Source organism: Marmota monax, unplaced genomic scaffold, assembly GCF_021218885.2.
Source record: "Marmota monax isolate L192 unplaced genomic scaffold, Marmota_monax_Labrador192_F-V1.1 WCK01_AAM20220418_F8-fsc00017, whole genome shotgun sequence".
Taxonomy (NCBI): Eukaryota; Metazoa; Chordata; class Mammalia; order Rodentia; family Sciuridae; genus Marmota; species Marmota monax.
Genome location: NW_026695241.1, coordinates 18,779,576 through 18,801,430, shown reverse-complemented (window position 1 = coordinate 18,801,430; position 21,855 = coordinate 18,779,576). Strand labels below are relative to the sequence as shown.

Below are 21,855 nucleotides of genomic sequence, written 5' to 3'. Positions count from 1 at the left end.
TTGATCCCTGATGTCCATCACTAAGGAAAGCTTAGAACCAGATGGGACAGCTCCTTGGCACAATCTACTGTGGCATTGCTTTGATTGGTCAACTCCCCAGAAGTAACCAAATAGTGTTCGATTCCCAGGGAGCCTCATTCTTGCCTGGCTTTCTAGAAGCTTGCCCACTGTGTCCAGTGAAGTCCAGCTGCCCTGGTTTTTCTTCCTGCATTGGCTGGTGGGGAATCTTCGAGGATGGCATTGTCTTGGGCTGGCCTCCTGGTGCGAGAATCAGGATGGGATGGTACCCTGACCCGTGAGCTTGTTCCCAGCCTGGCTAGGGTATGGAGAGACTCAGCCTCCAATCCAGAAGAGCCCTGAGAGCCATTTTCTGTGTTTCATAGGGGACCCCCAAGCCTTCAGGACTGCCCTGGGATTTCAGCCCTCTCGGTCATCAGCTCGTCCCTGTGAACTTCACCTTCTCCTCTCCTGGCATCCTCTCCCTCCAGCCACCAGCCTCCTGGGCTGCTCCATTTCCTCCCCCGCCTAGCCCCTGCCTGCCGTTCCCCAAGTGTTTTCTAAAAGATATTTGATTTCAGGGCGAGCTGGGCTGACATCCATGCAATCTGCTCCCACTCTCTCTGTCTGCTGGCTGGGAGGGCGGAGGGCTCCTCCAGGGATTCTGGGTAATTGGGTTAGTGGCCAGCTCATGTCAGGAAATTAAAAGGAGGCCCTGATCAGGTTCCTGCTGCATGGGATTTAATGGCTTTGTATTTATAGAGCATTGTGCCTCTAGCCCATGCCAGAAATACCACTTTTCTGGCCCTTGAATGAAGAAAGAGAATGAGAGATGACTTGTCTTTAAAAATCCTTTTTTTCTTTTCTGAAATGTGTGAGTGTTTTGAGACAAACCAGAACTCTCCAGAACTTCAGAACAGTACTGAACAACAGTTGGGGAACTCTCATGTATATGTGTATCTCCCCCCAAAACTACTTTCCATCCTATAGCCATCACCCCATGTTCCCCACCTCTGACCGATCATAGGATCACGTGGCCTGAAGCCCTGGGCACACAGGCACAGTGACCCCTGTCTGGAGAAGTGTTGATGAGTAAAGACAGAGATGATTCTGGGTTGAATCCTTATCGCTGTAACTTGGGGCATTTGGCCTTGGATACTGCCTCACTGGGATTTGAACCTGGCAGGATTCCAGCTTCACCATTTACCAGTTCCTTGGGCAAGTTGCTTGAACCTCTGTAAGAGTCCGTCCTCCTCCCTAGAATGGGTTAATAATAGTGTTCTATTTTCATCTTGTTCCCCTCTTCACTGAAGTCTTCAGAGTGGCACCATGATGTCTGATTTTGATTGTGGATTTGAAATCAGTGTTCTTCATCATGTTATAACATCAGTTTTCTTAATTTTGATTGACAAATAATTGTGTAAATTTATGGGGTACAATGTGATGTTTTAACCTGGGTATTCATTATAGAGGGATTCAGTCAAGCTAAGGAACCTATCCGTGTCTCACCAACTTACGTTTTGTGTGGAGGGAGAACATTAAAGATCTGTTTTAGATTTTGAAGTACACATTATTTTGAAATATACATTATTATTATTATTCACTGTGAGGTACTGCAGTATATCGCCCTTTGATAAGCATCTTTCCTTTCCCCAGCCCTCCCTAAAACTGATTTTCTTCTATGATGCAGGAGAAAGTTTTGGATATCCCATAGCCTCTCTGGACCCTTTGATCTTCCTTCATATTTTCTTCAGAAACAGTCAAGTTTCTTAACCCTCCTATCATTCAAGTTTAAAAAGGACTAGGGATGTAGCTCGGTGGTAAAGCACTTGTCTAGCATGTACTAGCACTGGGGAAAAAAAAAATCCCCACCTCCTAAGACAAAAAACCCAACTATTTTATAAAAAGTAAGCATTTGAGTAGAAATATACAGTATAGGATTTCAGGTAGGGTAAGGCTAAGCTTCTAACATAAAGACCTTTGTCACCTCTAAAACAACCCAGAAGCATAAGCAGAGTAGAAATTTAGTTGTCTTTGATTTTGAATGTAATAGTTCAAAGGTCATAGGTGATCCAGGACTGGTTGGCCCTCTGCCATCCTCAGCCTGTGACTTCCACCTCTGGACCCCATTTCTTTCCATCTCACCACCAGGAGGAAAAGCCCATGCTTGGACATTTGTAGGGCACAGAGTCCTTCCATTCACAGCTCATTGGTGGAATCTAGTCACATGGCCACACCTATCCACAAAGGAGTCTGGGAATTATAGTCTTTAGCTGGGATGCCACATGTCCAGCTAAAACTGTTGGTATGGAAGAAGGAGGTAACCTACTTTAAAGGTCAGGCATTTTTGTTTGTCAGAAATATATGTCAAGACAAGCACATAATCCCAAGTGAATGGGGAGGCCGAGGCAGGAGAACTGCCAAGTTGCCAAGTTCAGCCTCTGCAACGTTTTTGTAAGACCCTGTCTCAAAACAAAAATAAACAAACAAACAAACAAATAAATAAATAAAATATAACATAAGTTATGTACAACATATATACAAATATATATACCAATTAAATTATGTACAAATTAACTATGTATAAATTGTTATATATATTTATATAAATCCCCCTTACTTTTTTTAAGGTCCTCCTTAGACCCTTCCCCATATTCATTCCCTTTTCTTTACCCTCCTGGATTTCATGTTATTTTTATTTTTTTTCCAGTTCTGTCATCTCTTTGTATCTCTACTGCTTCTGTGTTTTTTTAGTTTCAACGACCTTATGCTGCGTATCCTCGTCATCTTGGTTATTTTAGTCTGTCTTGCAGAGGGGGACGCTTCATGGTGTGATGCTGGGCTCCGCTCATTTTCATCTGTGCACAGCAGGAGTCCATACAGACTGTGGCTTTTGGGGCCCTAAGGCCTGTGTCCTGGGTACTCAGCTCAGCTGTCGCGGTGACACGCGACATGTACTGAAAGAGCCGGACGGTTACGTGAAGGAGGCCGAGGGCTGCGGTTGGCCCATAAACCACTGTTAGCTACCTGCTGCTCATGGTATCCTATGAGTTTAGGAGAGCTTATTTATTTTTCTACTGTTAATGGGAATTTGGGCTTTTTAAATTATTTTGACAAAATTATATGTACAAGGACTTTGATTTCAGTCCCCTTTCCCCTCTCTCTTTCCTCCCTCCCACTTTTCTCCCTCCTCAGCTCAACTGAATCTTCCTTTCACTCCTTTATTGATTGGTACTTTCTTTCACTCCTTTATTGATTGGTACTTTCTACACTTATATAAAGGAAGAAATTCCCTGTGGTACCTTTATATATGTATCTAACATGATTCTGTTAGATTCATTCCATATTCCACCCCCCCCCCCCAACACACCTTGATCTCCTCCTTCTCCACTGATCTCCCCTGATCTTTAGGACATCCGATCCCCTCCCCCACTGCCCTCTTTCCCTTATTTTGCTCCAACTTCCACATATGACGGGAAGCATTTGAGCCTTGATTTTCTGAGTCTGGCAGATTTCACTTCGCAGGATTTTCTCTATTTCCATCCATTTACTGGCAAATGTCATCAGGGCCTCTGGGTTTTCCGTGTTAGAAACACTGTCCTGCCTGCTTCCTGATTGCATTGCCTAAGGACTTGGGGGCCCGGGAGCAGCAGAGTCAGGAACGTGTGCCCCTTCAGCTTTACGAGCTGATGCCAGGCTGCTCTTGGCTTGGTTGCCCTGATGGAGGTTTTCACCACCTGTGGTCAGGTCCTCCTGTGATGAGGGGCGAGTCTGAAACTTTCCCCTACTTTATTCTGGAGAATCTCCTTCCTTTTGGTGGAACTGGGGGTTGAACCCAGGACATGGAACATACTAACCCAGCGCTCCACTGTTGAGCTACATCCCAGCCATTTTTGATTTCTTGAGACAGGATCTCACCACATTGCTGAGGCTGGCCTCAAATTTGTGATTCTCTTGCCTCAGCCTCCAGAGCAGCCAGGATTCCAGGTGTGCACCTCTGTGCTGGGCTAGCAGTTAGTAATTCTAATAAACTGAGTTTTTTAATCTTTTCCTTTATGACTTTCCTTTTCTGCCATTTTAAAAAACCTCTTCCTGACAGTGTTTTCCTATTTGCCTCCCAATTTTAGCTCTCCATCCTCTGGTGTTGATCTTGACTTTGGTGACTGGTCAGCCCTCTGTCCGCTCTATTCAGGGCTCACTACTGACTGGCCCCTGAAGCTGTGCCCGCTGCCCCCTCTGAGTTGCCACAGCTGGTGCCCCTCTGTCTTCAGCCTTCTGGGCCTGAGCTGCCCTCCCAGCGGCTCCCTTTGTCATCTCTGCTCGTGGCGACTGAGACCATGTTTGCGGGTTTCCTCCTAGTCTTGTTAACCGTGGGTTTTAGACTTTGCAGACTCTGTCTCTTGCTGATCTTTACGTCTTAGAACTATTTGGGTCTTGGACCGAGGCTGTCTTTAGTGATCAGACACTAGGTACCCACCACTTGAAGTCTCACCCCCGCCCATCCCTCCCCTGGTTATCGTAGGGTTCCATATCTAACGACCCTGCTGGCAGCTCCACTGGGGCCCCCAGGGACATCGTGGGTGAAACATTCTAGAGAGGAACTGTGGTTGTGACCCCCCCCCCCATCTTCGACCACTCCCCATCTTCCCCATCTCAGGAAGGCACCGCTGTGCCCTGTTGCTCATGCGAAGTCTAGAACTCGTCCTTGACCCTCCTGGTCAGCGCCCGACGCGTATTTCAGATTCTCCTACTTTCCTTCACCTCCATGGTCATGACCTTGGTTCAAGAAAGTGTCAGCTTTCCCTTGGATCATCAATTTCCTAACTGGACCTCTGATGTCACTCTTGGTCCTTTTTCTCACTGAGTTGCTTGGGGCCTTGCTAAGTTGCTGAGGCTGGCTTTGAACTCGCAATCCTCCTGACTCAGACTCCCGAGCAGAGCCGCTAAACAGCTTGCTTTTGCTTTTTTTTTAACAGATACAACATTTTTTAGACCTTTATTTTTATTTATTCATTTTTATGTGGTGCTGAGGATCAAACCCAGCACATGCTAGGCAAGCGCTCTGCCACCGAGCTACACCCTAGTCCCCCCTCAGCTGGCTTTTAATCCCCAAGCATGACAAACTCTTTCCTGCCTTAGAACTTTCCTAACAGTCCCTCTGCTTGCAACATTTTCCCAAAAGCTGGCTCCTTACTTTTCCATCCTCTCGGAGAGCCCTCCCTCCCGCTCCAGGACTGGCTCCTGTAGCCCCTCCTCTGTTTCTTCATCAGATATTAGTTTACTCTGGCAACTTCTACCACAGTTCTGAACTTAGGCCTTTAAGCCTTTAAGCAGGCTTTCAGCCCTGGAGTGGGCAGTGGCTACCTGTAGTGCATGATGGGAGGGCTCCTGAGGCCCGCCTGGGGTCAGCGGGCAAGGATGCATGATTGATTGACAGTGCCCATCACAGGCTAGGAAACGGCAGGTAGTGGCACAGGTAACAGGAACTTGCCATGCTTGATCTGGCCTAGCTGAGCTTACGTGATTTTCCTGGGACTGCAGCTACTAAATGACGTGGCCGGGTGGAATCTAGTCTCCTGGGGAACTTCCCATTAACAGCCTCCTGTTGGGTGTGCAGGGTCAGGCAGGTCTTGGCAGTGGGAATGCAGTGATAGTGCAGGCTCGTCGAGATGTCCTTGGGGACGTGTGGGGTCCAGAGGAGAGGGTAGAGTGAGTGGTGCCTCTTCAATGGGCAGAATGTGGGGCTCCATCTGACCCCCCACGGTGCCTGGAGCCCACAGAGCAGTTACAAGAACCCCAGAATATTAGGTGTTCAGTGTGCTTGTTCTGCACCAAGCTCTCCCTCTTGGCTTTTGGTGAGTCATCTGTGAGAAGTGTCACTAGTGTAAGAGTCACCCCTGAAGTCCCCCATCCTCCCAGACCTGTTGGTCAGGACCTGGGAGGTGAGTCCTCGAGGTTTTCCAGGGTGTTCTTGTGGTGGAGGAGGAGCCTGGAGACCGCTGCAGGCTCAGGACTGAGGAGACCCGACTTGGACATCTGTAAACCAAGGTTCACCTCCTTCCTTTGGCATTCCAGGCTGGGTGACCCTGGGCAAGTCACCTGACCTTCCTGGCCCTGGGTTTTCTCCTGGGACGAATATAAAACATGGATTCTCCTCCCTCAGCAGCTCAGATGGGAGATGGGTGTAAAGTAGCCTTGTCCCAAAAACATTGCACAAACTGATGAGCTGGGCTTCTGCATGGGGAAGGAAGAAAGGTTTGGACGGGGAACATTTTGCAAGGTCGGCAGGGATCCTGCCCACTTTCAGCCCCCCGACAGTAGCTCAGAAAGGAGAACTCTGGATCAGAGACCCTTCCTCTCCCTGCTCTGTCGAAACCCTCCCTGTGGGAAGAGACACTTGTCAGGAGGGCAGTGCTGGGCTGGCTTGGGGCCAGGTGCCGGCCATGCTTTGGGGCACTGTAGCAGGTTAATTTTAGTGCCTGGGTGTAAAAGAAAGAAACTTGAACTGGCCTCTGCTGCGGCCACCCCTGCACATTCATCTATTTTTACTTCTGAAAGACTGGGATGGCATCCAGGAGAGGGAGGGGAAACCCAGAGAGGAGAGCGGAGAGCGTGGAGGAAAGTGGGAATTATCTTACCTCCATTAAGAAAAAAGCCAGAGGCCTGATCTTATCAAGGCTGCCCGTGGGCATCCGATTCCGCGTGGGAGCTGCTTCCCTGGATGCTCTAAAGGGCCTGCAGTGGGCTGGAGAGGCCAGTAGATGGGGCATGGCCTTGAGAGTCTAGGGCGCCCGGCTCCCTTCCTCCTAAGAAGTGGGAACTCCAGACCCTGGGTCCTCCGCCAAGACCCCTCAAGGTGCCCAGGTACCAGCCTGGGGAGGAGGCTGTGGGCCAGAGCAGGTTTGACTCAGTCTGCAGGCCATTCGGCTCCACTAGCATATTCAACACAGTGCCCAGGTCAGGCTGTGTTCCCTGGGGACAATATTTAACCTCTCTGAGCCGTAGTTGAGTGAGAGTTTTCATTTGTGGCATCTGACCCACGGTAGCTATACCTGGAAATGCGTGACTTTCTCCCCATGAGGAAAGTCGTTCAGGTAGACTCTACCGCCTTCAGCAGGCAGCTGAGAGGCAGGAAGGGACTATTGAATGCCTACTGTGTACCAAGCACTCTGCTACCTGTTTTCATGCATTTTATGTTGTTTGATTCTACCTGGGAAAGGTGAAGTATTTTCAAAAAAAATTCTGGGGGGCTGTGCTAGGGATTGAACTCAGGGGCACTCAACCACTGAGCCACATCCCCAGCCCTATTTTGTATTTTATTTAGAGACAAGGTCTCACTGAGTTGCTTAGCACCTTGCTTTTGCTGAGGCTGGCTTTGAACTCACCATCCTCTTGCCTCAGCCTCCTGAGCTGCTGGGATTACAGGCGTGCGCCACCACACCCGGCTATTTTCAAAAATTTTAATAGCTCTGTTGAGATACAGTTCACCTGTTTAATGTGTTGTCACTGATGGGCTTTGGTTCATTACATTATTTTTAAAATGGTGGCAAAATGGAGATCACACAAAACTTGCCATTCAGCCAGGTATGGTGGCAGGCTCCTGCAATCCCAGCCAATCTAGAGGTTGAAGCTGGAGGATCACAAGTTCCATACCAGCCCGGGCGACTCAGTCTGTCTCAAAAATAAAAAGTGGTAGAGCAGCCCTGGGTTCCATCCCCAGAAAGGTCCCCATCCCCGCCCCATGGTCCGTGTAGAACACCCTTGTAAGTGTCAAGTTCAGTAGTGTGGAGCCCATTCTCAGGTTTCATCACCCCACGTGGAGACTCTGCACCCATTGAACACTCTCTCCCCGGTGCCTCGCCCCGTCCCGGGCACTCTGCAGTCTCCCCCATCTCTGACTCAAGCACTGCAGACACTTCACCTATGGGCATGGTGTCATTTTAAGATCAAGCAGGATTGACTGTTTTATGTCTGGCTTATTCGCTTAACATGGTGTTTTAAAGGTCATCCATGGTGCCGCACAATCCATAACTTATTCCTTTCTCTGGCTGAATAATGTTCTGTTCATACACATACGTGCACCACGGCTGTCTGCCCATCGTGCCGATGGCCCCTGGGTTGTTTCCACCTTCTGGCTGTTGTGAATCCTGTGCAGTGAGCATGGCACACGCGTGTCTGTTAGAGTCCTGCTTTCAGTGCTTTCGAGTTCATTCCTGGGAGGGAATCGCGAGTTCTGGTGTTAATCTGCTTAGCTTTCTGAGGAGCCACCAAACTGGGTTCCACTGATACCTATGCCTTTTGACTTATTTTATTTTCTTGATAGTGCTGGGGATTAAACCTAGGGCTCATGCGAGCACTCTACCACTGAGCTACAGACCCCAGCCCATCATTTGGCTTTTGACGTTTCTGCCAGTATTTTTTTTTTTTGGTGCTGGGGATTTAACCCAAGGATGCTGTACCACTGAGCCTCATCTTCAGCCCTTTTTAATTTTAAATTTTGAGGCAGGGTCTCGCTAAATTGCTTAGGGCCTTGCTCAGTGGCTGAGGCTGGCCTTGAGCCTCCTGCCTCAGCCTCCTGAATTGTTAGGATTACAGGCATACTTTACCAAGCCTGGCGGTATTTTTTTTTTAAGTTTTTAATTAAAGTTTTTATTTTAAGATTATTGTTAGACTCACTTTCCAATGTAAGAAATAATAGAGATTTTTGTGTGTCCTCACCCAGTTTCCCCTAGCGGTAATGTCTTGCAAAGCTGTATTACAGTGTACCATTAGATACAGTCAAAAATACAGAACAGGGCTGGGATTATGGCTCAGTAGCGGAGGCTTGCCTAGCATGTGTGAGGCACCGGGTTTGATCCTCAGCACCACATCAAAATAAATCAATAAAGTAAAGGTATTGTGTCCATCCATGACAAAAAATATTTTAAAAAACTCAGAACACCTTCAAAGAGGAAGTGTTTATAGTGGTAATATTAACAATAGTAATATTAGCTAACATTTATTAGACACTTACTGTTTGCCGTCTATGATGGTTCAGGTTCTTACATGCATCAACTCTGGGGATGAAATGAGTTATTGTCCCCTTGAGAAAGGCACTGTCACCACTCGTGTTTTATAGGTGAAGAAACCCACTCCAGATCACTCAGCCGGAAGTGGCTCCCGGGATCAGATCCAACACTTCTGTTCGTACTTGTGCCTGGAAGATTTAGGGGCTTTATCATATGGGTCAAGGAGGGGGACACTCCTTATCGGTCCTAACCCGCCCCTCAGTCTGCATCTGCAGAGTCATGTGTTCCAGTGGCTGCCCGTCATTTTTGTATTCATGAAACACTTTGGAAATATTAACTTTCTGACCTGCACAGATCAATGGATTAAACAGTGCTCAGTAGAGATTAAAACACAGGATATGTATTTACTGCAGTATTTGGAGATCTACGAAGCTTTCCACTTTAGCATTATTAGTGCTTTTTTCATATTCAGAAAACATTAGTGGGATGATATGATCTTCAATCCCCGACAGTAATCGTAAGTTAATTAGTATTTTAATTGTGCTTCCTGGGTCTACATTTTTGATATTTTGCTAATATAACGACACAAACAATAAGGCAACTCTCATTTTAAGTTCAAGACTCTTTTTCCAGTTGCTGTTTGAAAGTCTCATGCACCCTAATTTAAAAAGTAATTGCCCATTGTATCAGTCGTGAAAACTGCTTTCCTGCTGCAAGTTAGGGACCTCCTGATGGCTAGTGACTTAAACATCCATAATGAAGTAGATTTCTTTCCCTAACAAGAAATCTGGAGGTGGGCAATTGGTGGAATTCCATAGGCTTCTCAGCCACAGTCAAGGGTTCAAACTCTTGCTTCTCTGGTGTTCTTTGCTGTCCTCAATAGCTGCCTCATGGTGGCAAGGTGGTTGCCAAGCAAGGCAAAACAGTTTCACCCATTTTTCTGAAAAGCAAAACCATTCATCACTGTGGGTTCTCCCTTTTATCCCACTGACTGGAAACAGGCCATATGCCCACTGTGGCTGCCAGGGAAGCTGGGAGAGTAGGAAACAGGATTGTTGAGATTGACTCGGACATGTGGCCTCCACCAGTGAAATCCAGGTTCCGTTGGCATGGAAGACAGAGGACAGAATGGGGTTGGGTAGGCAAGGGTAATGTCTAGGACCCAACCATTGGCATTTGGTGATCCACTGCTAAAGGAGTCCTGGTACAAAATCTTGTAGCAATCGAGGGCCCAGTTCCTCCTGTTATCTCCTGTGGAGGGACTTCCTGTGTATTAAGATTGTGAGGGGCTGGGGTGGTGGCTCAGTGGTAGAGCGCTTGCCTAACATGTGTGCGGCATTGGGCTCGATTCTCAGCACCAAAATAAATAAAATAAAGATCAATCAACAACCAATTAAAAATATTTCTTAAAAAGTCGGGAAAAAAAAGATTGTGAGCAGCTTACTTGACAAAATGTCAAATCACACAGGCAATAAATGAACACAAAGCTGACCAGCATTTGTTTAGGCAGTGGGCAGAGGACCTCAGGCCTCTTTCCACTATCCCTGCCCTTGAGGAGCTGAGCTGTCTGTTTGGAGCAGACCATATCAATAAAGACAGGCGTGTAGAAATCAGGGAGGTGATGGGCCTGAAAACCACACACAGAGTGAAAGTAAAGGGGGCTTGGCCATGGGAGGAGGGTGCCCGGGAACTGAAATTCATAAAGGAGGGTCCTGGGAAAAGGGAGTCGTCTTCTCAGACGTGATGGAGGGAGGAAGTGTGGTGAAATCGGATTTAGCTCAAACAATGGGAAACGCTCATGGCAATGGGCTTCCTTGAGGGATGGGTTGCTGGAGGCCACAGGAGAGGGAAGCGGGGGACAGGACAGGCCCCAAGTCTGGAGGGCTTCCTTTCAAGTGGGCACAACCTCAGACACTCGGTGGCCCACTGTGGGCTGGGGCCTGGGCTGGGGCTGTAGAGATGGATCCGAGTCCTGGCCGTGAGGTGCCCCTGGTCCCCGGGAGATGGCGTAAGCTGGCCTGTGGCCTGGGGGCTACTCTGTCTCTGATGTCACTGTTGGCTTGCAGGGAAGCCAGCGAAGGCTGGGGCCTCCCTGCTGAGGCAGAGCTTGAAGGGGCCTTCAGTGCAGAGTGGACAGAGGCTAGGGCCGCTGCACTCAGGGAGTGGCCCCTGCCCCTCACCCCCGACCTGGGCTTATGGCAGGCCTGTGTCATCTAAAGGGTCACCAGCAAACCCTGGCTGGGGCTGGGGGCGGGGAGCTGGCAGGCCTGGGCCCCGCCCCCTGAGAGCCCAGCCCCCTGGCCAGCGGAGGAAGGGAAACCCGCCTGGGGGCCAGGTGAATGCGAGCACAGGGCCCGAGTGGCCACCCCCGGCCTCCTGGAGCTGCCTTGAGTTTACCACGAGGTCACCCCGTTGTCACAGATGCCGGACGCCGTGAGCAGAGTTGGTCTCACCTTCCCCATACCTGGTGACAGTGAGAACCAAGGCCATCGGGACGCAGGTGGGCCTGGACCTTGATCACCGGGTCCCCAGGCTGCAGCCGATGGGCTTGTTCTCGGGTTCAGACCTGGAGGCAGGGAGAGCAAGCAGGTCACAGCGGGTGTCAGGCTGTGCATGGTTAAACCCAACAGGCTCCTTTCTTTTTCTTTCTTTTTTTTTTTTTTTTAACAAAATGAACTGATAATCGATAACATTTATTGATTGGAACCATTGACCACCAGGCTGTGAAGATCTGGAGGAGAACACTTAGAGGAGAGTTTGTCTCGGCTTTGCCTGGGCAAGTCACACCTTGGAGAGGTGCAGAGAGGAGCTTGGGTGGTGGCTCTTTTACTGAGCAAATGACTGAATCTCTCTGCACTTCTGTGTTTCTTATCTGTAAAATGAGGATAGTAGAACCTGCTGTGTAGTGTGTGGGTCACAGAGGGCAATGCTTCCAGAAAGTTCTTCATGAGTAATGCAACTGTCGTTGCTAATGTGATCAACCAGGAAGTTGTGCACAGTGCTGGGGAGGAGTAATAATAGGGATGAGGTAAGAATAGGAACACTTCCTGCTCCTGAGCACCTACTGTGCGCTGCTGTTGGCCTCCGGGGCCCTCAGTGGAAGAAGCCCATGCGCTGTCACAGCCTGGCATGGGGTGGGGAGGAAGGAGGTGTATCCATTCCTGCACTCAGCACCCACTAAGAGCCAGGCCCTGCATTAGAGAACATTCCAGAAAGATGCACCAGCAGAGGTGGCAACTGCCCATCTCCCTGCCCTGCTGCAGGATGGATGCACCTTTTCGTGTCCTGTTGAACAGTTCTCTCTGGCCCACAGCTGTCTGGGGTGTGTGGGGATGGGCTGGGGACGGACAGACCTTACTAGACTTGCTCCTGGGAAATATCAGGAAAGCGGCCACCGGGTTCATCCTGGACTCAGAAATGAGAGCCCATGTCAGACCCGGGCACACAGGAGGCGCCCAGTAAATGGGGCTCCTCACCAACCTTTATGAAGTTTGGATTTTCACTCTGGTCCTTTCAGCATCTCAAGGGGAAGCAGAGCTTAGTTAGGGTGGGGGCTGCATTTTTGTCTTGGGGGGTCATGGGCAGGGGTCTTCCATGAGATGTGTCACAGGATGGGGGCAGAAACTCCCCTAAGTGGGGCCTCCAGGGAGGATTTCCCTGTGTTCGTGGGTCTGCCTTCTCTGCCCTCACTGAAGGGACTTGCGGGGACGAGGGGGCAAAGGTGAGCCTCAGTCCAACAGCAGGCCCGTGCCTGGTGGGATTCTGCCGTCCACTCAGGTCCTGGGTGCTGATGGCAGTTGAGTCTCCAGGATGCCCCAGAGCAGCCCCCTTCAGATCCTGTGGGGAAGGGGCTGTCACCTTGTGAAGATGCTGCTTCCGATTGCTCTGGCCCAGCCTGAGATGTTCGCACTTCTCCCGAACCCCTGGTGACAGTGATGCTGCCACCCTCTGAGAAGAAGGCAGCGGAGACCATCCCTGCCACGCCCACTCACCACGCTCTGCCCCTGAGTGTCTCCTGCACCAGGTCTGACACTGTGGCTGCGGCTCTGCCCCAGGGCTTTCTTTGGCTACCAGCCAACTCGTCCTGGACCACAGAGACAGGTAGGAAGTACCAAAGCAGCGGTGGCTGGTGACTGGTGGACCTCCAAGTCCCCGACTGACTCCCAAGGTCTGCAGGAACCTCCTGAGGCCGACTCTCTTTATCCGGCTCCTTCCTTTTCCAGAACTGCTCCGTGCACATCTTTGTCTCGAATTCTGCTCCTGCAGAGAGCAGCTGCCAACCTGGTCGGTTACAACCATTTCTGGGCCTCTGAGCAGAAGGAGGGTTGACTGGAGCCTCTCAGGAGGTTCAAGGACCCCACTCAGAAACCAGAGAGGAGTCTGGGCTTCCAGGAGCAGGAAGTGCAGTAACTGGGGTGGTCCCGCCTGGGGCCGCCACCTCCCCCTCCCTCCATCTTTTTGATGTCCAGCTGCCTGTGCCTGTGGTCAGTGGGGGATGGGGCACAGCCCCTACTAAGACAACCCCCACAGGGAGTTACCTGTAAATACAGATTAGAAGAAGGATGCTGAGTGCACCCTCCCCCAAACATCGTGTTGACGGCAGCCCTCGGGTGGGGGCACCAGGGACAAGCGCAGGCGGTGGGTGAAAAGGATGTTGTTGATGAAAATGCTGAGTGGCACCTGGCCCCAAAGAGGCAGTTCCTCCAGGTGGCCTGCAGGCTGGGTGTGCTCCAGCACTGACATGGCCCTCCAGAGGAGGATGTGGCCTTGGCCTTGCTGTGGGCACAAAGTCATTTTACTTTCGATTGCTCTTTGCATCAGGAATCCTCCTCTTGTCCCAGGGACTTCAATGGAGTGGCTATGTATCCTGTCAAAGGAACAGCGGCATGCTATCGGTTCCTCCTCCTGTTCTGGAGGAAGGCTGCAGGTGCAGGCGCAGGCGCAGGCAGCGTGCCAGTGCCACCGCCCTGGGGATGCAGATGGGAGAGGCAGGGGACTCCAGAGCACAGGTCCTGCTTCCCAGATCTGAGAGATCCGAGTGTATGAGAAAAGGGAAGGACAGGCCCTGAAGGCAAACTGGCTGAGGCTCTGCAAGGGGGTAGCTCCTGCCTCTGCAGGAAAGAGCAGACTTTGGACTTGTCCCCTCACTCCAGAGCTGGTGACCCACCGCGGTCTCTTCCTCTGAGGACTCTGGTCTCCGCATCTGGTTTTATGGGTTTGAGTCCAGGCCCATTTCTCAGTCGGGAAAGACCTGTTCGCAGTAGCTCAAGTCAAGGAATCCGAGAAGGGACCTTGCACAAGAGCTGGCCTCTGAGAGCCGAGGCCGGAAGGCAGGGGTGCATTGCAGGCTGAGCCAGGGGCCCAGGCGCTGGGTTGGGTTCCTGCTCGCCCTCCTGCCCACTTCTCTGTCCTGCCTCTCAGTGTTGGTTCATACCTCGGTGATGAGTTCCACATTGGTCAGCGGCCAGTCTGAGCTTGTGTGCCTTGGGGAGGGACCTGCCCAAAGCCCCTTGCCCTCGATCTGCAAGAGCGGGTGCCAGTGGTACCAAGGTGTCTGTATGGACAGCAGGAGCTGGGGCTGGGGCTGGCTTCTGGGAAGCGGTGTAGACTCACTGGCAATGATGGGTAGGGGGCAGGCCCTCGCCCCTGGAAGTGGATGTCGCCGTGGAGTCTCCGCAACAGCTTTTGCATGGTATTCCCTGGTGTTGGTTTTCCATGACTGGCCAGGGTGTCCTGCATCCCCGTTTTGGGGGGCTCTGTAAATCACAGACTCTAGAGCCCCATCTCAGACTCCCACAGGGCAGACCAGAGCTGACAGTCATCATGAGTGCCCACCCAGAGCATCCTTCTGTGAAAAGTCTGAGGGTCCCTGTCGGCTCTTTGAAGTGCCTGCCTACGCAGGGGCCTCCTTTCCCATCTTAGCCAGGAACTCCGCTCACCCTGGATTTGCCCTGGAGATCACACTCTGACCTGTTCTTCTCCAACCCTTGGGAGGGGGCTTCACGAAGACCTGGGCTAGAGGTTGCATGGGATGGATTTCAGGAGGAGTCTGAATCCAGAGAGGCAGGACCAGGCCAGGGCAACTGGGGTGGGCCCTTCCTGTGAGACAGCATTTAAAGGGAGTCCAGCTCCCTGGTCCGAGGCTGACCAGCTGGGCATGACACCGAAGGGCTGAGCCAGTGCTGAGATTCCAAAGATGGTGCCGGCACCCATGGTGATGTCCAGTGACCCCTGTGACCCTCTGTCTTTCTTCTCCATCAGGTGTGCGTCTTGACCGAGTGCGTGGAGGCCGCCAGAAGTACAAGCGGCGGCTGGATTCGGAGAGCAGCCCGTACCTGAGCTTGCAAATTTCTCCACCCGCTAAAAAGCCACGTACGTACCAGGCCCGTCCATGCCGGTCCATGCCCTTTCCCAGTATGTGTGCCTGGGACATCTGGTGTCCTGTGGGGAGATGGCATGGAGCAGTGTGGGTCTCAGGGAGGGGTGCTATTGCCTGGTTCCCCCAGAAGGCCTTTCCAAGAGGGGTAGACCCTGATCGAGGCTGGGAATGAGACAGAGTCCCAAGAAGTCACAGGTCTCAGCATCCAGGCCTGCCCTGCTTACCAACCCACGGTGAGGCTGCAGGGTCCTCCCTGGAGAATTCACCAAAACTCCCGTGGAAGGATACTTCTCGACCACAGGTCACTGCTGTTAGCCACTCTATGGGGTCAAAATGGCAGATGTTCCAGCCCCATGTGACCTTCCTGAGGCTCTGTCTGTCTTTCCTCCTTCACCATCTGGGCTCCACCTGCCCTTCCCTCTTTCCTGGGTACTTACCTTGTCCCCTTTTGTCACTGCAGTGACCAAGATTGTCTCATACCTCCTGGTGGCCGAGCCAGACAAGCTGTACGCCATGCCCCCACCTGGTATGCCTGAGGGGGACATCAAGGCCCTCACCACGCTCTGTGACCTGGCAGACCGGGAGCTTGTGGTCATCATCGGGTGGGCCAAGCACATCCCAGGTGAGTCATGGGGCCCTGGGGAGAGTGTGGCGAGGGGCTGTCTGCCAGGTTCCCTGGGCCACGCCATTCCTGGGGTACTGATGCATGTCCAGGAAGCCTGGGACATCTTTCAAGTCTGTTCTTCCCTGGGGGCGTGCTCTTCCCAGTGGGGTTGGAGAGGCGCCCATGTTTGGAAGGTCCACTGGTGTTCACAAGCTGCTAGGGGTTCTTTGGAACTGTTTATCATTCTGGATGGGGCTGTGACTGGATCTGCAATTGGTAATATTCAAAGAATAAGTTCCTCGAATCCTTAAAGGATAAAGAGCAGGGTTTTCTTCTAGACCTTATTGGAATCACATGGAAAGCAGCTCGCAGGAGGTGAGCGTCCCTTCCTCCATATTAGAGGCAGGCAGAGAGGGGCAGTTCGGAGCAGCGACTGGGGGGTCAGATCAGATTCACAGTCTGGGTCTGCAGCCTTTGGGTACCTCATCTGTGGCTTTGACATGAGGAGGAGATGAGAGCATGGCACGGAGCATCTGGCACGGGGCCTGGCACGTGCCAGTGTCAGCCGCATGCTCACAGTGGCCACCTGCCAGAGCCCTTTGCTGGGGCTACCTGTTTTGGGGGGTGGGGGTACCGGGGATTGAACTCAGGGGCGCTCGACCACTGAGCCACATCGCCAGCCCTATTTCGTGTTTTAGTAGAGACAGGGTCTCACTGAGTTGCTTAGCACCTCGCTTTTGCTGAGGCTGGCTTTGAACTCGAGATCCTCCTGCCTCAACCTCCCAAGCTGCTGGGATTACAGGCTGGGGCTGCCTCTTTATATGAATGAAGCTGTGAATCTAAGGCGTTTCTGGCATGGGAAGTATGTGCCACCTGGACCCACACCCCGCTGTGAGCCTCTGGGCAAAGGGTGTGAGCTGATTATTTTCTTTGTGCATCCACACATCTGGGACCTTCCTGCTCCTGGTGCTTTTTACTCCACTCCTTTGCTTCAACAGTGTGACTCAGGGCGAGGAGACGTCATCCTGTTACCCTTTGGCAGGGATCCTGCTGTAGGCTCTGGCTCTAGCTGTGAGACACATTCCCATCTGCACATTTTTTTTTTGGTTCGCTTGTCACAGCCCTGAGAGGTGAATACAGCATGCATGATGATATAGCAAAGGTGTCCTAGCCTTCAAATGCCAAGCCTGAGGTTGATTGAGGTGAATCAGAAAGTCCCGCGTGAGCCTTTGCAACAACAGCTGACAGGAGGGAGCCTTCATGGGATGGGGGCTCACAGAGAGACTGGGTGACCTGGAGGTGCTATTGGCTGACCGCTAGCTGGCAGGAAGCCTGGGGGACTCCCTGGTGGCCCTGGACATTCCGACTTGGGCGGGTTTGCCAGGGACCCTGCTGGTGTGCCCTTGCTAAGGAGCTCAGCCTCCTGGAGATTACACACTGAGAAGTTTTTCAATCTGCCCAGTGCTGGCTCAGCACAGACATGGGGTCAGGCCACTGCTAAGCCCCCTCAGCCTGGATTGCTCCACTAACCTAGGGCCAAACTGCGCACATCTACCCCTGCCTGTCCCCGTACCCCTATTCCTGGTCAAGAAGATACTGCATCCTAGAGATGGCTTAGGAGTGGCACCTGGTGGTTCCTTCCATCACCCCACTCCCATAACACCTCCTACGGAGGGGAGTAGGACCAGGAGAGTCCGTCTCCCTGCCCCCATTCTTCTCCCATCTGGGACGGGCAGGGCAGAGTGGTTGCTGGGGACATGGAGTAGGTGGCCTGGGCTCCATCCCAGCTCTGTCCTCCCTGGCCTTGTGCAAGATACCTGGCTTTCCCAAGCTTTAGCGACCTCATCTGTAAGATGGGGGTCCTGATGGAGTCCCCGTGGGGGGACGCAGCCCATCCTGTGGCCACTTGGTGATGCCAGACGGTTGCCGTGGTTGTCGTCATCACCCATGAGATCTCCGTCGTTTCTCCTCATCCAAAGTTGAATTCCTTTGGATTAAAAGAATAAAATAAATATAGGGGCTCATTTGTCTGTCTCAATTGCAAATTTTCCTACTTGGCATTAATCTGCAAGCTGAATTATTTGCGTCTGACCTTCCAGTGTTTAAGGTAAAATTAATTAGTGAAGTCTTCTGTCCCCGCATGCAGACCTCACGGTACGGACAGTGGCACCCACTGCCCAGTGTTTGAACTAATCGACTTAATTCCATCTCAGATGAGATGGTGAGCTAGCCCTGAGAGAGAAAGAGAGAGAGAGAGAGAGACGGGCAGGCGGAGGCCACCCTGAGACTTTTTGGCTCCTATCCACTTTGTTTCTGGAATGGACAGAAAGAAGAACTGGCCACTTCAGACTGCTCAGGACTAGATCTCTGGAGAGGCTGCTGTCTTCAGCAACAGGAGACCATGTCCCTTGCTTCAGTGTCTTCCAGTCTCTAGTCCAAGGCCAGGCACACAAAAGAGCACTACACACTTGGCCTTGGTGTGCACAAAGTGTGCACTCACTGTGTGTAGGGTCTCCTGCTTGGAGTTGTAGCTGGGACAGGAGTTGCAGGAGGGCTCTTCGTTTGTGGGAGATACGCTCCAAGAACCCCCATGGAGGCCTAAAACCATGGATGGTTCCAAATCCTGTCCAAATACAGTATTGTCCCCTGTATGCACTGCCGCATTGTACCCCGTATGCACTGTCAGAGTTAGTCTGCTCTTCTGTGTTTTATGCTCTGGTGCCTCCTTTGCATTACTGCTCTTGTGCTTTGGGACCATTATTAAACAAGGATGCTTGATCATATGTACCGTGTCAGTTGCCCTGGTAACTTAGATGTCTACTAAGTGGTGAATAGGGTGGGTAGCATATACAGTGTGGATACACTGGAAAAAGAGATTATTTCGTGTCCTGGGCAGAATAGAGCAGGACGGCATGAGGTTTTGTCATAGGTTTCAGAATGTTATACAGTTTAAATTTGATCCATCATTTATTTCTGGAATTTCCCATTTAATATTTTAGAATGGTAATTGGCCTCAGATAACTGAAACTTTAGAAAGTGAAACCTCAGATAGGAGAATGGACTACTGTAGATTAATTTCTGCCCCAAGGATCTCACTGGACCAAGGACGAGTTCCATGGGGAACTTAGGGAGGGTTGTGATATGCTCAGAATGGCAACCCTAGTTCAGTTCAGTCTGAGGTTGAATTTGTCAAGTATTGGGCTGCTTGAAGGGTAAGCGTCTTCAGAGTGCCCACCTCTTATTTCCTGTGAGCAAGAAATTAGGACAAGAGCCAGCATCCTTTAGCAGGCGGAGAGAAGCTCTTGATGAATTGAAGCCTCCACACATGACTAGCAGGTCACCCACCCTCCCACGCAGGCTGGGCGGCCAGGCCAGGGGAGCCTTCATGGGGAGTCTCCACTGCCCCTGCCCAGTCCAGGCTGCATGTTCAGGGGCTCCCCAGAGGCCTCCTCAGCAGGGTCCCTGGGCGGCCTGCTCCCAGGTAGCTGCCGTCTGGCTGGATGAAAGATGAGCTTCCGAGTGACAGCAGCTGTGTCTGCAGTGGCCCCAGATCCTATAATTACATCTCCCTTTATTACCTCTCTAATGGCCCTCCAGGTCGGCCGAGACCACCATAAATTAACAGATTATGAACTCCACTTGCCACAAATTATGTGCTTTCTTTTTCCTTTTTTTAAATTCTAGATGCTCCTGGTGCCAGATCACGGGGGTGGGGGGGGTGGGGGGTGGGGGGGGGGGGGGGGGGGGGGGTGGGGGGGTGGGGCCTGGGCAGAGCACGGAGGCTGTTAGATCTGATGGTGCAGATAAAGAAATTTTCTGGGGCAGCAAAGCCCCTGGTGGGAGGCCTTCGACCCAGGGGCCTGGAGTGGCAGCGCTGCCCAGGGTCAGCCCCACCCCACCCAGCAGCCCTGCTCTCCCAGGGACCCAGCCACACCCACAGCTTCTCCCAGTGGACAATGCCAGGGCCTCCCTGGCTTGGAATCTCTGACTCCCTTGGAGGAGGAGACCCAGCCCAGGTTAGAGAGGTGGAGGTGGAAAGAGCTTTCCTGAAGCATGGGGGAGTGCTTCAGCTGCATGGGGTTTAAAATAAAGGAATATGTGAAGAGGTCAGATATGGTGGAACTAAGCCTCTCCAATCCCCCATTTGAGCACCCTTCTGGAAATTTCCTATATGTGCACAACACTGTGAAGTGTCTCCACCCCCACCCCCTGGGGGGGGGGTGCGGGGAGATTCCCACTCCAACAGTGCTTACACTCGGTTTTCCCTTTAATTAGACCAAATGGTAGCACTTCCCGTGTGCTGGGCAGAGTTCTGGTGTTCCATGTGTCAGCTCATTGCATCTGAACCACCCCCCAAAGTCGAGTGCTATGGTTTTCCCATTTTACAGATGAAGAAATGGAGGCTCAGAGAGGCAGGCTTGCCCAGGGTCATCTCAGGTAGTCAGCAAGCAAAGATTCTGACGTCCAGCCCAGAGTCTGTGCTCCCAATGCCCTCTTTATGCTCTTGGGTATTTTTGCCTTTCCACACAAACAGTTCTACTACTTCTTCTTTTATTTATTTATTTATTATTGGTACTGGGGACTGAACTCAAGGACACTCAACCACTGAGCCACATCCCAAGCCCTATTTTGTATTTTATTTAGAGACAGGGTCTCACTGAGCTGCTTAGCACTTCACTGTTGCTGAGGTTGGCTTTGAACCTGCTGTCCTCCTGCCTCAGCCTCCTGAGCTGCTGGGATCACAGGCATGCGCCACCATGCCTTGGCTTCTACTGGCTTCTACTTCTTTCTTTCTAGTAGTTTCTAATATGCCATTCATTTAACTGAACATTGTATTTATCTAATTAAGTGTTTCACATGAGTTACGTGTAGGTTGTTTTCTGTTTGTGATGTTTCAAACAGTAATGGAATCAATACCCTGTTACATTAATCCTTGTGTATCTTTCTGGGAGATACTCTTTAGAGAGGTGGAAGTGCTAAATTGAAAGGAGTATGCCTGTTGTTTTGTCTTTGATTAAACTGTATTTATGATTTAACTTTATTTTCGAACATGTTGAACTTTGACATGATTGAAAAGCCAAAAGTACGTTAAAATGTGCACGCAGACACCCCACCTCCATCCCGTGCCCTCCTAGAGGGAACCGTGTTTGTTTCTCATGTTTTTCTTCTAGTGTTCCTTTTTTCAAATAATAGGAAGCATTTGAACTATTTTAAAAGTTAGATGATGGCCAACATTTCTTTCCTTCCCCACATGGAGCAGTGTGGCACTCTGGAGCATCTGGTAGAATCTTCTCTTCTCTCCAGGACATTTGCATGTTCAAGGAGGAGGAGAGAAATCGGGGGCTGACCCACTGTCCACACCAGCCTAGCAGCGAGGTGTTGGGGGGACAGCACCCCAGCTGTGCCTGCGCACGGGGCACAGAACTTTCCAATAAGGTGCCCCCAACTCCCACCGAAGACCAGGTTGATTCCTGAGTCTTACACGATGGTGGGCAGAGGCAGCTAAGTCTGAATCCAAGTCCAAGGATCAAAGGCACTCGACACAGTGCTTTATTGTCTTGTCACCTGGGGGACGTCCAGTCTCTCCTCCGCTGGGAACAGGGGTTGGCCCCTGCTCTGCTGCAGGCCCAGTGCTTGGCAGTGGAGTACAGCAGTCCAGTGTGCTCAGTGTCGGGTGTCCTCAGCATCCTCCTGCAGAGCTCTGTCCCCAAGTCACCCTTCTGCAAAGCCTCCCCAGGCCCTCTCTGGCACATGGTCCCATTGCATGTCCCCAGAGCTGTCCACTCTCCATTGCTCTTCTTATGGTCATAACTATGTGATCGTTCGTGACCTTTGGTGATCCAGGAAGCCCCCCTCTTCACCATGCT

The 21,855-nt window shown here is 51.3% G+C and overlaps 1 protein-coding gene across 4 annotated transcripts in view; it reads left to right on the top strand.

Annotated features, from left to right (window-relative positions):
* Positions 1-21,855, top strand: part of Esrrb (estrogen related receptor beta) — a 163,822-nt gene that overhangs the window by 129,706 nt on the left and 12,261 nt on the right. For all 4 annotated transcript variants that reach the window (XM_046440786.2, XM_046440784.2, XM_046440787.2 and 1 more), the window contains 2 exons: positions 15,267-15,377; positions 15,845-16,006. In XM_046440786.2, the coding sequence (XP_046296742.1) occupies positions 15,267-15,377; positions 15,845-16,006 (273 nt within the window). The remainder of the gene's footprint in view (positions 1-15,266; positions 15,378-15,844; positions 16,007-21,855) is intronic.